We start from the raw sequence: 17879 nt of genomic DNA, 5'->3' as shown, positions 1-17879 counted from the left end.
TATACTACATTTATTAGGCTATAGGAAATTGCTAAAAGTGATTTTAGATGTTTTTTTACAACATAGGCTAGATATAATTAAATATCTTCATATATTTTCAAAACATTTACATAAAAGGTACTTTAAATACTTAATAAGAGAATAAAGTGTATATTATTATGGTCCCTCCCTTATATTTATGATAAATAGCTAAGCCTACTTAACTACAATGCGTCAAAAATAAAAATTTTGATAGGATATGGTTTTATTACTTATAGTATAATTTAATGAAAATAATAATGCTTTTTGAATGTGAATAAGAATGCAAAGTTGCATCGAAAATGGTCAGACCTTAATGTAAACAATGACTGTGTTTATAACCTACAAATCATATACTATCTAGCAAATCTGCAAACTAACCTAACCTATAATGTTATTTCTACTGATTAATGCAATAGCTATATTATTTATGATTATAAAAATAGTGTAAATTAGTAAAGACAAGAATAATAGTAATAAACTAGTTCTGTCATAAATTTTAAAGTATTTGAATTGCCCTCTTCACATATAGCGAACCTAGCGGAAACATATTAAAACTCCAACTAACACTACTCATCACAATGGCTGTTCCTAATCGACCTCAAAGGATAGAAAATTAGATGCGATTTACCTCTTCAATTTCATCTCTTTTACTCTCAATTATGGATGTTACGAACAGCCTAGACGTTGATACTTTCGGTTGTTCCATTTTTAGTTCCACAAACGACCAAATACCCTAATATTTTAGACATTTATCCATGAGACAACAGTTCTGCTTCTTATGATCATCACGAGAAATTTGTTCTGTAGAGGAGCGCATGAATACACTCTACTTCTTCACGAAAATGCTTATTAATATAGTCCTTGATAATATTGTTTCAACGTCACAAAATAAGTGAATAAATACATTTAAATCTTCGTTATAAGAGTTTTAATTTGTATTACTAGATGTTCAAACACAATCCATTTGAGTTTCCTTCAAATAACTGGAATTGATTTCAGGATGCCTTGGAAATTCTTATTTACCATGCACGAGTGCTGCAAAATGTTATGTGAATTATAGACTCAGTGAAGATTTTTTAGAAAATATTTCACAACTTATAGGTTGGTAGTGAATTTAATTAAATTTTATTAATAAATAAGAAGAAAGTTATGAAATAAAACTGTACTTTTATAAATTGGTGAATTGTTAGTATTTTGCAGCATTTGGGCAAGGATCCAAGCGTGCAGATAGAGGGATTTTTCCCTCTAGAAGGTACATTTCTTGTCAAATCATAGTATTTTTATTACATTTCGGCCTTAAATTTATAAAAATCTGCTTCATGTGACGGTCTTATATTATTTTATGGTTATAATTTCACCTTAAATTCAATTCAAATTATTACGTAAATCCCAAAACAACGTTATAGAATAATTGACAGCAATATGAGGGAATTCATTTGAATCACAATTTTAAAATCCTGCTTATTGTATCATTGTATGTACACACTACACGACACACATCATAACACAATGCCACATGTCAAACAAACATTGTAACAAGCAGGCGGTATACAATACTCAATTAATTAATATAATTACCAGTACATTATTAATTTAGTTTAATTTTAATAAATAAATTCTCGCTTGAAGTTTTATTACAATATTTCTAAAATGTTTATTTTGCTAAAACTGTGATTTTGGACATTTTACTATCTCAGACTTACGGTACATAAAATTGTTTGCGTTGTATTTAAAATTTTTACAGTATTACAATAGTGTGTATGGCAGTAATGTTTATAAATGCTAATTTGGTATTGTTTCAACTGTGAACTAATTATAATACGAGTATTATTATTATAAATTAGTATAGTGTATGAAAGTAAACACAGTGATAATATTTTTGAGTGCGATGTTCTCCATATTCAAACTTACTCATTAAGATTATTGAATCCTCCTAAGCTGCTCAATTAATTTGGATATGGTAGGCTATTAGATTATATGTTTACCACCGTTCCCTTTGTCAGCTGAATTTACAAATAAGTATATTACAAAGCAGTTAATTTCCTTTAGAAAGGAAATCTGATATCGTTTTATTTACGTTTTTGAATTAAAGTCAAAAATAAAAAGGATATGTATGAGATTTATTGTAACATAGGTAAGGAAATATTTCCAGTTTATCCTAGTGAATACGAATTTAAAAGATGATACATTCTTTTCTTAAGTAGCATTTTTAATGTAATATTTCTAATAAAATACTATCAGTATTGTAATTCATAAATGTCTGTATTGTGAAATGACTGAGGTACGGCATTTAAAAGCACACATACTGGTAGCTCTCTTATAAATAAATTTGAATTGTTTTCCACTGTTATGTGCCTGTTGAATAATCTAACCGAAAATTGGTTCAAAACTGATCAAAAAACGTTATCCATTAGTTTGGGACTGGAAATTTCATTCATTCATCCTTTTAATTATCGAATAATGGTATTACAAAATCTTGGCCCCACCAAGTTTTTCAAAACTTGTCGGTGGGGTCCATAATTAATATTTGAGTTAAATACTTAACTTAATTTTCTTCTATAATAAGGTAGGAGTACGCCACGTCATGCTAAATGCTCCGCACGGGGTGCCTATTTAGGTGAGGGCGCCAAATCACAAGAATAAAAATGGATATTTTCAGTATTATATAGAATAGCAAGAGTGTATGCCACATTCCATAGAATCACTAATGTAATGAATTTCTGAAAGCTCCTGCCATAGAGTAAGATATCAGCAATACCTAAGTTGAGTTAAGTCAAACCCCGACAAATAAAATTAACCGAAATCTTGTAATTGGTGAAGATTCATTCTGCTAAGGGAAAATCTACAGGTCGATGCTGCTATCCAACAGTTAAATCTTCTCAGTTTTCTACACAGCATATACCAGCATTTCAGCATAAAGCCCAACTGAAGGCTGCCTATTTTTGTTAGATAGCGAATCTGCTCTTTGCTACTGACTTGCTTTGAGGAACTATATCACTATCATATACTGATAGGATACTGACTTTACAAAATCATGCCTTATTATAGTGCTTGAGAATCATACATTGTCTCGACCAATGGATTAGGAAAATTAGAGCCTTCCCCAAGAGCCCTAAAACGTATAACAGCAACACAACTTTTAAACTACAGCAGTGAAATATTTTAGTTTGAATTATACCTATCCAATCTATTAAGTTCTTATTTATTCTATACCCCCGTTGTAGTGTGCTTTTCAATCAGACCCACCCTTTCCCCCACAACCAGGTACGCCACTGGAATCAGTTGTAAAAATGCTTGAGATATATGTCCACCAGAGAACATTATAATTTCCTACTTTGTTTATTAGTTTTTATTTTCAAAATTCCTACTATTTTTCCAAAACCAACTCACCAATTTAAAACTGTAAATAAAACTGATAATAATAGTCTATATCTAAAACAATCTTTCAATGCTTAAATCTCCAGTTTTATTAGATACCAAATGTAATAAATTACCTAGTAATATAAAATATTGTTCTACAAACCCATCATTTACAAAATTTGTAAGAAAAATTATAAATTATTTAATAATTTATAATTTTTCTTTCAGAGGAACGTTTTACAACGTAAATGAGTGCTTCTGTGAATCACAATAATGTAACTTACTTATAAGCAATGCATAAAATTCATGTAAGATTAGTTTTAATGTGACTTGCCATTGCTGTATCGCATGTCTATAGCAAGTTTGTCTATGTCCAATTCTGCTAAATTCATCGTCAGTAAAAATCTTTATTCAATTGTGTCGGCGCATTTAGGGTACCCAGTACCACCCTAGCTAAACTGAATTACTGTCCATGTAAAATGTATTATATGAAGTGGGCTTTTTAGTGGGGTAGAAAGTTTTCATCAAGCGGGTCAAATCAGTGTCATGGCCGTCACACATACGGTACTTTTAGTACACTGGACTTTTTCCGGTTTCCGATTTCGCTACCGTGAACATTCTTTAAATCTTCAGCAATACTGTAAACTATGCACCTAATATACAATACTTGTTTTTCAGCAAAATAAATAAACACACAAATAATACTAAATGTTATTAAAACAATACCTTCCAGTATTGTTTATTTTTTGGACGAGGCCTTTCGAAACCAGAGGTTTCATCGTCAGGTGACTCCAAAAATAAAACGTCATTAGCTGTGTCACCTAATTGGAAAAGAACAAAAAGAAACAAATTTACGACAGCGGCGTATTCAAGGGTTTGGCGGGGTCTGCTCCCTCGCCGCCAACTGACCGAAAATAATAAAATAACACGGTTGTATTGTTACCAACTGCTGTGATAATAAATCACACCGCACGGTTTATGAATTCTTAGTTAAAAATCTGAAATAAAACCGAAAAGTATTGATACATTAGTGACAAATTTGTACTACTTAGGCAAATCCTAAGAACGGAACGAAAATATTTTTGAGATTGGCGAGTTTGCACGTTGATCTGTGATATTCGAAAACTTTATAGAAGTAGGCTAGCTGTAATTTAAACACATATGCTACATAGCATCAGATTAGGATTCTCAAGGCTGTTTGGATTCAAGCGTCATATAATTTGATAAATAATTTGTATTTGAAAAACAATCAACTCGTTATTTGAGAATATACTACGAACATAAATAAAATATAAAACACTCAATTTTATTTGTCTTCTGTTTTCTATTATGCAATTTTGATATGTATAACAATATGATGCTTTGCACATTCACTTCTCAGGTGACCGGAGGCAGAGGACAATGACGCTTTGTAATATCATACACTAGTAACCAAACTAACATTTTATACTACAGTTAGACTAGTACTAGTATATAAGTTCATCTAACAACTTTTCAGCAAGTTAAACATAATTTACTAATCAATAGAATAGTTTTATTTCGGAATTTCAAAGTTAGAGTACAAGTTGTAAATGCCCTAGCTAAAATTAAATGGTTATGTTAGCATTTATAATGTAATTGCAACGATGAGATAGCTTCCCGGTACTTGGACAGGTGTGCAATGGAAGTTATTTGCAGTTGACTGCACTTGAGCAGTTTTTTTAGAGAGAGCGAGCACTGCTGATGTGGTGTGCCTATGGCAGCCGACGATTACACATCCTTAGAGATAGACACCGGAAATGACGAAAAAAGGTCCTTTTCGAACTATTCAATCGATTTTAAAAACAAAAATTCAAAATTTATAAAAATATTATTCCTCTCAAAATGGCTACCTGTAAATTTTCATTTTCAAATTTAAATAGTTCTTTACAATAATATTATTATTACAAATACATTTTTCCACTTATTTATATCAAATTTTATAATCATATAGTTTACAAATCAGTTTTTAAAATTGAAATCGGTCGACAGTTGAATTTTTTTTAATTGTTTATTTTTGGTGCTGCTGCGTAGAGGATCAGTTTGGGACTACCCCCGGCACATTTAGCCTTAATTACTCAGCCAGATAAGTTTCCAAATGTAATAGAAATGTGAACAAACAAAATATACTAATTTAATGTTTACACTGTTCATTGTCCTTTTGGTAACTACCTTGGCGTGCATTAACTTAGGGACCTTTGTCACAGCTAGACTATGATTCTTACAGAGGATCACTACTTGTACTAGAATGAGGAAAGTAAATTTATACGTATTAGTCCATGCAATACATCACTACATGATAAGTATAGGGATATAGCTTCAGCACTATGTAGAAGATGAGGTTACAGGAGGAGAAAATTGTTGTTTAAGCATATCCACTATACCATTTCTCGAAGTTTTAGCCCTCTCCCCCACCCCTCCAATTTCAGATTAATTCAGGTTAATTCATACAGGTTAATTAATTAATTCGGATAGTTTCAGATTAATTTCAGTGTAGTGACATAGTTTCATGAACTATGTAATTGTGGAGGATATGGGAGAAGAAAATTGTTGTTTAATTATATCCATTATACATTTCTCGAAGTTTAGCCCTCTCCCCCACCAATTAAATTTCAGATTAATTCAGGTTAATTCACTCAGATTAATTAATTAATTCAGATACTTTCAGATTAATTTCAGTGTAGGGACATAGTTTCATGAACTATGTAGTTGTGGAGGATATGGGAGAAGAAAATTGTTGTTTAATTATATCCATTATACATTTCTCGAAGTTTTAGCACTCTCCCCCCCCTCCCAATTAAATTTCAGATTATAGAATTGGGCCCCCAAAATCAAATCCTAAATACGCCACTGAGTATTGAAATTATGTTGTTCCTATCTACACCGATTGCAAACAAAAACATATAAGTGCACATTTCCCTTTATAAAATTGTCCACAATTAATTATTAATGTACAGATGCATTTTTCAAAGCAGGGACAAGCTAATGGATCACTCACAGGAGACATATTGCGATGTTCTCAGATCTAAAGTTTTTGAGTTTTCAAGCCTCCTAAATGTGTTATAGCTCGTATATTTATACTTATACAGCCTGACCATGACGATCTCTATGAGAAACAAGTCAACAGATCGAAGAGCTGAAAGAGCAGGAAACTTTTTTGTTTGGAACATCCGCTCCTGTCAGCTCTAGGAAATTCCAGACTATGCATGAAAAAGACCAAGATGTAGCTCGATATACTTTCTATTGATCCAACTGCCTCAATTTTCATAGAATAATAAAACATTAGAAGTACAGGGTATGTTAAGTTTCAGGAATATGTAGTTAATTTAAACCCTCCTCAAAGGAAAATCAATAATTGCAAAGAGTTCAGTAGCCAGCTCATCCGGTGACGGGTAAGATAGTATAATGCCGGGTACAATGACCAGCTTTGGCGGGCCCCGGAAAAGATATTCGTTCGGGCTCCGTCATGTCCCGCCACCGTCTGTCGACACGGTCCCTTCAAAGAAACGTGTGGCCGGACCCCGATAAAATTGACTAGAAGACCCGGTTAGAGAACTGGTCCGACAATAACACAATATAAATTTAAATAGCATTAGTTGTAGGCCTTCTTGAAATCGGCGTAGCTACAGCAGTTTCCAGACGGTAGGAAACCATTCTGACAATAAACGGTTAGAACAAACAGAACTGTTCCATAATAAAATATATCAGGCATACTTTGACAATCGACGCGGAATACCATTACAGGTTGAGATAGTTTTAATTTCTCGATGGCAGTCAACGTTAACCGATACGGGAGAAATGCCAACGTTTGTTCAGATATGTTCACAGTTTCTTTTTCCTCGTATTTATCAGAAGATTGATAAATGTGGGAGCAAAGAACTCTATAAGCTTTGAGCATTGCATATCGACATCAATACTGACAGCTGGAACCAAAAGAGAACTTTTCCGAAACTGGTAAAATATTTCCAGAATTGGTCGATTTAGATTACGAATAGTTTCCAACATATTCTAATGCTGCTTTCTGCAGCGATCTAATTCTACTTTTGCCTTCACCGTCATCACAGATTGTACACAAAGCTATTTATAACTTTATGCCGTCAAATGTCCGAGGAGCAGATATACCACTTGCGTTCAAGCAAATAGATCAAATGGCTGAAACCCACGAAGAGTACCGGACACATTACTTTGTTTTCAAGGTTATATAGATATAATAAACTCTGAGTCAAAGCCTCATGACGCTTGGCGCGAAAAGAAGCATATGCCTCATTATACAATTGAAGCTACCAGAGTAATTCCAAATAATCTCCGAAAAATTTGATATAAATTGATAACGTTCAAAGCCAGAAGCACTCAGCCACTTGAAGCAATCGGCCAGATCTGAATGAACAGTGACGATCTTCTCTGAACACAAAACCGCCAGGACAAAAGATAACTTTATCGGTTATGAATTTATTCTTAGATTAGGCTAAATACAGAGAGGTTTAAAGAAGTAATGTATCGTACATAGAGTAGGGGTGGACAGAGAGAAGTATCCTACAGGGCTGACACGACGGGCGGTTTATAAGGTATAACATATCCTTGAAAATTGAATTTTTGGGCTTTAAGACCTCATAATTGTGTTTTAGCTTAAAAACTACGGGTTTAATTTTAATGCTTGTCTTTCAATGTTTCGGAGGAGAGGGGCTGGAGCCCCTGAGCCCTCCCTTGTATACGCCCATGCTATAGAATAACACATAGGATTCGAGATATAGAGCAAAAGTGACTCGGCACAGTAACGCTACGCTCAAAACCACCGGAGCCTAGCGCAATGTTGCCGTTTTGAGACGCAGTACAAAAGAAAGAGAGAGAGAGAGAGAGAGGCATATACTCATGGCTGACGCAGCGTATGACTTATCAATGGATTGAGCACGTGGGCACGTTGTCTCACACAAACACTGCACAAGTGAAGACAAAGCAGCGCGGTTGAATGAATGAAGTCTTGATATTACCACACCAACTTAGTCTGATAACATTATTCGGTATTTCATGGATTTACTAGATCTCACCTTCTGCCAATGTGCATAAAACAGAATACTTACCCGTCAACAGATTCATAATTTACGTACTCGTTTACTGTACTTTATTACTAATTAAAACGTTTTAAATTCAAACAATATTTCAAAATATATACAAAAGGAACATTTGGAATTGCATTGTTACGGTAATAAATAGATACAGGTCACAGAGCTGGCCCGTTGCCTACTTACGTACTATATACTCGTACATAAATCTGCCATACCATACGTACCTTCTTATTATAAAATAAAACTGAAGAATTAAAATATAACCAATACAACGATATTCATTTTTTTGTTTGCTATTATTTGAGAATGCATAGGTTAATATTAAATTTAACCAAGGCCATTTAATGTTATGTCATATAACCAATGTAAACTAAACAGTAATGTATAAATTGTAGCACATTTATATATTATATCATTCCGCTCAAAATTAAGATAATGAGTGATAATTGAGATTATCAGCGTTTTGCAACAAATGGGTTGATATCATAGGCGTGCTCAGGGTTCATGATTTGGAGGTGCCTGATATTCCGGGGGGTTTGGGAGGGGGTATTCCAACAAAAAGAGGGATCCGAGCCCAGCCTCGGTAAATTTTTGAAAATTCAACTTAAAATTATTAATTTTGAAGCTTTTTGGAAATTATTTTTAAACATTGACTACAGTACTATTTTGCAGTGGGCTATGTACCATTCAAGTGGTGGCGAGGAGAGGCAGTAGGAAATACAATAGGACAGAGAGGAACAACGCATCAAGACATAACAATAGAAATAATACGTAAAATCCGGCACCGGCAAGCTGAATAATATAACTCTTGTACTTCAGTGGTAATGTAAGTTTCGCATTAAAGTTATATCACTAAACAATCGTCTTATTAGCAGGTGCTTGTGCACCTGTGGCGCCACCTACCAACCCCCCCCCCTCCACGGGCTCACTCCTGTGGTTGATATATTGTTACGGATAGTCCAAAATTTATATAAAAATCACTAGGCTCGCATACAATGTAATTTATATTTTTAAAACTGCTATTCGAATATTTATATTTCTCACAATTTAAACAGTAATAAGTTAATAATGGTATTTATTAAATCTAAAAATAACAATCTTTTTCAAAAATAAAATGTTTTATGCAGCATTTTAAACTGCATAAAATAAAGACTAGGGCTACGCATATATCCATTGATGCAGCCATCTTATTTACTAACAATGGAATAAAATTATATTAAAATTCCCGATGCAACAAATTTTAAAAACAAAAAATTGTTATGAATTAAAAAGAATTCTGAAAACATGTTTTAAGAAAGTACACTTTACTGTAGTTAGTTTCTAATATTACGAAAATAACAATAATATATAAAATAATGCTTTTTAAATTTAGTAATACTTAGACAGCGTATTTAGATTTAGTTTAACAATTGGTTTAAGTATATAATACATACTACTGTGTTTACGTTAACTGTTATGTACGAAAAATTGTGTTCAAGGACGTAGCCTGCGAGGGGTTCTAAGAGGTCCAGACCCTAATCCTCCCACCAAATTTTAATTTTGTCAATTACCTTCTTTGTAAACGATTATTATTATTTAAATAATTCAGTATTACTGACATGTACTGCTGCAAGATCGTTCTCAACAAAAAAATAGGTCAAGAACTGTTTGAGGAACAAAATGGGCCCTTACTCTCTGTCCACTACGGGAAAAATATCAGTTGTCTAGACCCTCTCCCCCAAATTTCTTTCCTGGCTACGTTCTTGTGTGCGATGTGCATATTTCACTACATTATGTGAAACTTTTAAAATTAAAAGAAAGTTTAATACAGACACATAGTTAATGTAGGTATATAAAACGTACGTAAGCAATATATTTAGTTATTTGCAGAATTTCCACTCACGTCCTGTAACTTAGGCCGCATTTATAATATTCACAGCTGTTGAGTCATTTTAATATTAGCGTTCACTCCGGATGAAGAAAGCTCAAGGCCTGTGATGTCAAGTATTAATTTATTTATTTAAATTTTTACTATTAACAAATCATCATGCCTTAGAAACTGCCATCAAAAACTTTACAAGTAGTACTAGTTAATTTTAAAAACGTGTACCGTAAAAAAGAATAACATCATAAACAAAATACATTACGCAAGAACAATAGGAACCAATGTGAGTTAACTTTAAGTAAAATTAAATATGCAGAGTTGATGTCACACATTTACTTCGAGAACTGCCTGTACTAAGCTTTTTTGCAACGTTTCGTGTAAAAAAACTTGAAAACAAATTTCTAAAGTAACGATTTCCTCTTTCTGAAATTGTGGTCTCCTGCTCACACTCGTATTCCACCATTATAACCACAAAATCGCATCGCTTTATACAAACAATCTATTTAGAATATTTTAGTACAAAACAAACAAGTTTGAAGGATAATAAAATATCACATAAAATAAAATAATAAATACGCCTTACGCCGATGCATTACAGGTAAAGCAATAAAACTTGGTATGTAATTCATTACTGCATCTATAAATTTATATTTTTGAAGCAAATACCAATTTTGTCATGTCAGGAGGATGGCCCGCAAGGAGTCAGAAGGAAATCTTAAATGAGAGCATAGGTCAATTAGTATATCACATTAAAGGTCTTTATTAGTAGTGTTCAATGCCACAAATCCGGCCACGTAATCTTCACCTATGCTTACTTGAATTGTTTTACAGAACTGCTTGTTCACAAAACTCATTGGGTGTGAAGAGTCACTAACTACCTTAAAAACTGTTTCTTAAGTACAGTATTCATTTAGTAAGTTTAATTTTCACAATTTTACCCAAGACAAGAATGATGAAATTGACATCTCTATTGGAATAAATTAGATTCATTCGATAATATATAAAGTACTAAGAAATAAGTCATAGTTATGACTATTTGCTTAAAAAACCGTCCAATAACAATGCTCTCATTCACGACCTTTACACAGTTTATTATTGAAATTTACCTTTCTATAATCTATAAATACTATAAATGCTTAATAAACCTGGTTTTCATAAAGGTACCAAATTAAATGGCAAGGAAGTCTCATATTAACAGAGCGGACCAAATCAAAGGTGACTTTTGAACACAACCAGTGGTCTGACAGGGGGGGGGGAGTGGAGGTACGACAGGATGGCTCAGTTGACAACTCATTCATGGAAGAGCCTCTCCGTGCTGCTCGACTCTGTTATCTAGCGATAACGTCGGTACTGTAACCCCGCCCACCACGCCGCGGCCGCCGCGCCGCACAGGTCAGGCTACTTGCAGTAACTACTGATAACAGCTCGACAGTGTGCTGCAGTCCTGGGTCCTTGGTCAGTCGAGTCCAGTCTCGTGGTTCAGTCCTGTCGCTGCTCTAGAGTTCTATACTCTCTGCTGACTATTATTTCTCTGGTTGAGTTTGGAACAATTTTTTCTTCGCATATCATTTCAGGTTGTTGGTTTTATTTCATCATCCGTTGATTAGAGTTTTCCTAACACAGTCGTGTTTTAATTTGTTTTAAGAATATCATTTGGTTTCGTTATAGATAATTTTGTTTTTTGTCTTCCTACCTATTTTTATACTATCCCTACTTTTGAGTTTCTTTCCTATTTTTTTGTTAGGCTTTTCTTATTTTTTTTACTTCAGGTTTTCCTTCCTTTAAGTTTCCCCTTCTCTGTAACTTTTTCATTTTTTCAAAGAGAACTATTTTGTTTTTCATTTCACATTTAATCTATTTTCCACGCTTTCTATTTTTTAACTGTCGAATCGGACTTTTATGTTGGAACACATTGAAGTAGATGGGGTGATGGTACCTCATCGTATTGTGCCTGTGGGTACTGATGGGGCTTGCTTCTTTTATTCCCTGTCATACCACATGTACGGCAACGTCTCCCATGCGCCTCAAATACGAGCAAGCGTTGTAGAATACGTTTGTAACAACTGGCAAAGGTTTGAAAATCTCACATTGATGCGGTGTGGTAACATTTATAGAAGTGTTGCTGAATACCGAGCTGACATGTCTCTCCATCACACATTTGCCACTCATTGTGAGGTCCAAGCCGCTGCCGAAATATACCCGTACCATCTGGTCGTATATTACAATGGCGAGATAATTATTCAGCCTGATGAGTATGAGCAGGGAAAGCCCATACTTCGATTTAAATGTTCTGGTAAAATCAGTACAAGAAAATTTAAAAAGGAGGAGTTGAAAACATTGAAGCAAAAGTAATGAGAAAAACGGCGAGTTAATAATATGAAAACTCATTTAATTAATTTGCATTTATAGAACTCCTGAAATCCTGCAGTAAGATTCATCAATAATTTTCCCATAGCGAAGCACGGGTATTCTGCTAGTTACTATAAAAGACAAAGTTACTATCTAACTTTTACTATAAATTTAAAGTCTCTTAAAACCCCATCTTAGTTGATTTTTGACAGACAGAAATAGGCTTTTCAAAGCTTTGTATATATATTTTTTTTTCATCGGGAAGAAGGCAAAATCGACTATGGAACAAGAAATACCAAGACCGGAGTAAATTGCAATGGCCATTACTCACATTGACGTCGGAAATATAATTCACTCGAACCAGCAGTGGTCATACAGGTGCAAGGCCTACTAAATCGCGTGAGAAACCGAGGTTAAGTGCTAATAGAATATAAAATAATAAAAACAATAGTAAACAAAAACAGTGAATATAGATGAAACGAACCTAATATTTCTTCCAGGTCTATTTATATTAACTGAATATTATTTCACTTTTTGGCCTAGCTATCTGATATTGAATCCATGTGGAATATCAATCTTTAATGCCAATTGTCAGATTTGAATAACTTTTTAAAGAATACATTTTTTAAAGGAATCTTTTTAATTTAGACCGAGAGTGACGTTTTTCTAAGATTTTGGTGTCTGTAGTCGTATTTGTGACCTGCCATTGTTGTCCTTAAGGTGTTTTAAATTGATAATATGCAGGACTTCTTTTACATTGAATTTTGTAAATATCAATTTGAATTCACAGGACAATTGCTAGTGATGGGCTTGATTCATTACTGGTGAATTTGCTAATATTTTACAAAACCGAACGTCAGGGTTTGTTACATGTATGTGATCCTTTCGTTTATGTTATGATTTGTCTCCAGTGTTTGTAATTTGTAATTTAGGTTTGACCAATACATTTTTGAGAACTGAAGGTCTGCTAAAGATTTCTCGAGTAGTTGTTTTGAAAATATCATTGGTTGAACTAGAATGGTATAACGTATTAAATCCTATTCAAAACGTATTATTAATTTTGTGAAATCCTGGATGACATTTAATTATTCATTTTGGATCGTTGTTTTCAAATTTATAATTTATTGGTATTATCATTAGATTATGTTTCTGTTTTAGTAGTTTTCTTAGATAACATCTTTTTAACATCGATATATTTCTCCAAGTCTTTTGTGTTGCTACATAGTTTTTGAACTCTTTTGGAATCGTTTAAATGTACTAAAAATGTTATTAAATTATTTATCGCTCTAAATTGTAAAGTTAAAAGGTTAAGTTGGTAATTAATAACAACTTTTTAAAATATAAATTATATACTTAAAAACAGTAAACTTGTTCATATATTTCACAAACATTTAGTCTTAATGGATCATAAGTTTTTGAGTTATGATCGTTCAAGGTTGAAAGTGACCGATACCTTTTACGTTACTACCGACATAAAAAACTAGAAGTTATTGTTGGTAAATAATTTACTGTGTATGTCAAAACGCAAAAAGAAACAAGATAAATTTTAATTTAATTCGCGATATTATAACTCTACTAGAAAGCTTGTGGTTACAGTTCAAACTCGGATATCTAAGCTTATACTTTTTGTTTCGAAGATAGTCTATTTCTTTCTTTATTTTGTGGGAAAACCTATTAACTCATATTTTATTAGGATTTGGTTACATTGTTGACTTTTATAATACTATGTATTAAAAATACAGGAGTTTTGAACAATGTGGAACAAAACTTCTAGAAGATGGTAAATGGATTTTATTATTTATAGTTTCCACATAAACAAAACAACTTCTTCAACCATTTTGAACTCATCACCTAATTAATATAGTGTGTGAATCTACACCTACGCTACATCGTAGCGAAGTAAAATATGAAGTATTGAATACATTTACTTTCTCTATTCTTATATATGTGATAATTGGCTCCAGAAATAGGTCCGAATTTAGTTCTAGCTATTAGGAAATTCATAAGCCCCGTTCAAGTAACATAAATACACACCCCTCTTAGCAGTGGCGTGTATAGAAAATTATTTAGGGGGCTAACACACTGGGTGGTTTAGGAAGTATAAAATATTCTTCATAAATATAGTGTTTTTTAAGTCTTGGGAATCTTCCCCTCAGAAATTGTTGACCTCTAAGGTCTCATAAGTGTGTTCAAGTTAAAAAAAAAAACTATCGGATGCAATTTTAATTGTTGTCTTTTCAAAATTTCGGGGGGTGCTTGAGCCCCCAAGCTCCCCCCTTATATACGCCGTTGCCTCTTAATGTATAATTATATCAACTAATAGTGTAACGAATAATGCTATACAATGGCGTTAATATAGCTGAAGCGATCGGATTTTCGTTCGCAGTCAAGGTCGGAAAGAAGTATTGATGTAAACGTATCACTATAATGACAGTAAATAGATTTTTGTTTTTGAAGATGGAAAATGAATAAAAGGTTTATTTTTATTTCGTTCTAAAGTTGTAAGTAGAATGATATTCTTATCAAATGATTGTATTATTGTTTCGAGCAGTTTGGGGAGTGCATTCTCCCAGAGCCCCTGGACCCACTGCTTCAATTATACATTAATGGACGGTTTGATTTAATTTCTCAGATTTCAAATTTAGCTTATTTAGCTTTTTTGTTAAGAAGAGGAAACCTTTAAAAGGTACCTGCGTCTTGGTTATGTGGGATTTTTACCGCACTAAACCACTCTGGTGCCACGTCCTATAGTCGCCTTCATGTCAGCACCTGAACCCTAGGTCCACTGACTGAAGAGAAAGCTCTGGAACATACAATTTTATATGACCAATTTAAGAGACGCTGTATCGATTTTGCTGAAACAAAGTTAGAATATTGATCACCGTATCCCTGGTTCGGATCGGTGACTCTGTCCGGTCTACGGAGGGCTGTCCAAGATGGTGGCAGGGTAGTCATCCGGTCCACCGTACAGCGCTGAAATAGCTGCGATGTGGGGATGTTCCGAGGCTGCTACCGCCTCGAAGAACTTCCCTCGGTTAGTCGTCATTGCGAATCCTCCTAGGGTTGGTACCTGCAGAGAATTTCGGATGGTTGCGTCGCGGACGTAGGTACCAAGGTTGTGGCGAGTGATGGAGCGGAGAGCCTTGTTTGAATAGTCTCGAAGGCCTTGCGGTTCGATCGGCGATATTTAGCTCCACTTGGACAGTGTGAAAGCGGGAAGTGAGTGACTCGGTCGCGCTCTATAACCAGCCCAGTCTACTGTTCCGTTCTTAGAATAGTAGGGGAGGACAGTAGTGCTTGTAAAGCATTGTTGTAAATGAATTAATTGTTAAGTTAAATCCATTTCTATATATTGTTATTTCTTTTCATTTTTTGCCATTCCCTGCACTGCGCCTAGTGCGGAGGCACAAGTTGCATGAGCCTAGCAAAAGTAGCACTAAAGGACCGGATTTAGTAAATACAGGCTCCTAGGCTAAACGTGTGGTGTGGCCTAGGACTCGCGATTTGGGGCGTATTCCATACCCCCCTATGAAAGGGGTTTGTCGAAGGCCCTACCTCCGGAAAATTAAAAACATAGGTGCTCATTTTACGGGCATATTCTTTGTTGTCTGGCCTTAAAATATTAACGCTTCGCCAGCTACAGCATGATGTTTGAACCTATATGGATGAGAAAATTTAAGACATTAGAGAAACGTAATATCGTTTATTTATAACTCAGGTTATTGTATATAAAGACAAGCCACACAAAAAACATAACTAGTTTAATGTACATTGGTAAGTGAACAAGAAAAGTACAAGTCGATTTTAAGTACTTATGAATAATCTTTAGCTATAAGTAAATGTGCCGCGAATTATGTTCACTTCCGTCACTCTTGCTGATTAAGTTCCTTCTAAACTCCTCCATAATGAAGCCGTTTATGTTGTCCTCATGGTTGCCTTGTCTTAGAATGTCGTGTTCTATACTGAGCAAGGCCAAAACGTTTAGCTTGTCTCACCAGTGCCTGCTTTACTTCTTGATATCCTCGCAAAAGAGTTTTTGTAGCATCAGCTCGACATAACCATCGTTTTGCTGTCATCCTTTTTGCTACAAGAACATCTTTTTCAACTCCTGCTCGTTTCAAGCACTCGGTTACAGTCTCGTATCTATTGGTTGAGGTAGTGAATATACAAAAATCAACTTACTATCTACGATAATAAAATATGACCAGTGACATATTTTATTGACATATTTTGTAATTGTAATTGTGGTGCAGGCCCCTAGGCGCGTGCCTATGTCGCCTATAATTAAATCAGCTCCTTTAGCAATATTTAACCGATGATTATTATTTTTAGGCCTAATGTTAAACTGTTATACCAAAAGGATTAGAGTTGCATATGCTGCACGTGATAGGTTACTCAAACTTTTGACCACAGTTTAGGGTAAATATACCGGAAATTTATTCTATGAGCGGCAATACATGTGAGACCAAATTTATTTTTCTGATTACCTCCTTAATTTTCAATACATTTTAATTTTAAATCTGATTTCTAAATTAGATCATTATAACATATGATTCATAGAAGCGGAACATTTATTTGACTTGACACAATTGTTGCACATAATTTCTATTTCAAATTTCAAATTCATGTAATTATTTGTGGGCGACAATGTTTTTATAAATTTTTACTTTCAAAATCGGTTGAATAGTTCTATCAGAATCGCTTTGTTCCGTAATTTCCGGCGTTTATCCAGCCAGCATGCGTCACCGCTTCATAACTTCCATTGCACGCCTGCCCAAGACACAAGAAACTTGCTCATTATTAAAATTACGTAATTCATGTCATAATTATATTTGTTCACTACGACTAATTTTGTACTCTAACTTTTGAAATTTCGAAATAAACTATTCAATTCTGTTTTTTGTTATTTTAGGACAAGAAGCTTATAAATTGCACTTAGTCCTGTAGGAACCATTGCGCTGCTTCCGGAGTGACAGGATATTCAGGATGGGTAAGGTTAGGGAGTAGGGGCCGCCTCCTATCGAGATCCACGAGGAAGAACTAGGGCACTACATCTCGTCATGTCTCCCCGGAAAAAGGGGAGGCCAGCTCTGAACCAGCCTTTCCAGTCAAAGTAGGTAAGGGGTGGCACACCCTTGTTGAGGCTGGTAAGAACCTCTGAGGTTAGGGAACAAACCCCACCAACTCCAACAGTCATCTCCCAC

The 17879-nt window shown here is 34.3% G+C and overlaps 1 protein-coding gene across 2 annotated transcripts in view; it reads right to left on the bottom strand.

Moving 5' to 3' along the window:
* LOC124365845 (integrator complex subunit 3-like) overlaps positions 1-839 on the bottom strand; it is a 49007-nt gene extending 48168 nt beyond the window's left edge. For both annotated transcript variants that reach the window (XM_046821903.1, XM_046821904.1), the window contains exon 1: positions 650-839. In XM_046821903.1, coding sequence (XP_046677859.1) covers positions 650-727 — 78 coding nt within the window. In that variant the 5' untranslated portion in view covers positions 728-839. The remainder of the gene's footprint in view (positions 1-649) is intronic.
* Between the last annotated feature and the right edge of the window lie 17040 nt (positions 840-17879).

Source organism: Homalodisca vitripennis, chromosome 7, assembly GCF_021130785.1.
Source record: "Homalodisca vitripennis isolate AUS2020 chromosome 7, UT_GWSS_2.1, whole genome shotgun sequence".
Classification (NCBI taxonomy): domain Eukaryota; kingdom Metazoa; phylum Arthropoda; class Insecta; order Hemiptera; family Cicadellidae; genus Homalodisca; species Homalodisca vitripennis.
Note: the sequence above shows the minus strand (reverse complement) of the source record. Positions and strands in the feature narration are given on the sequence as shown.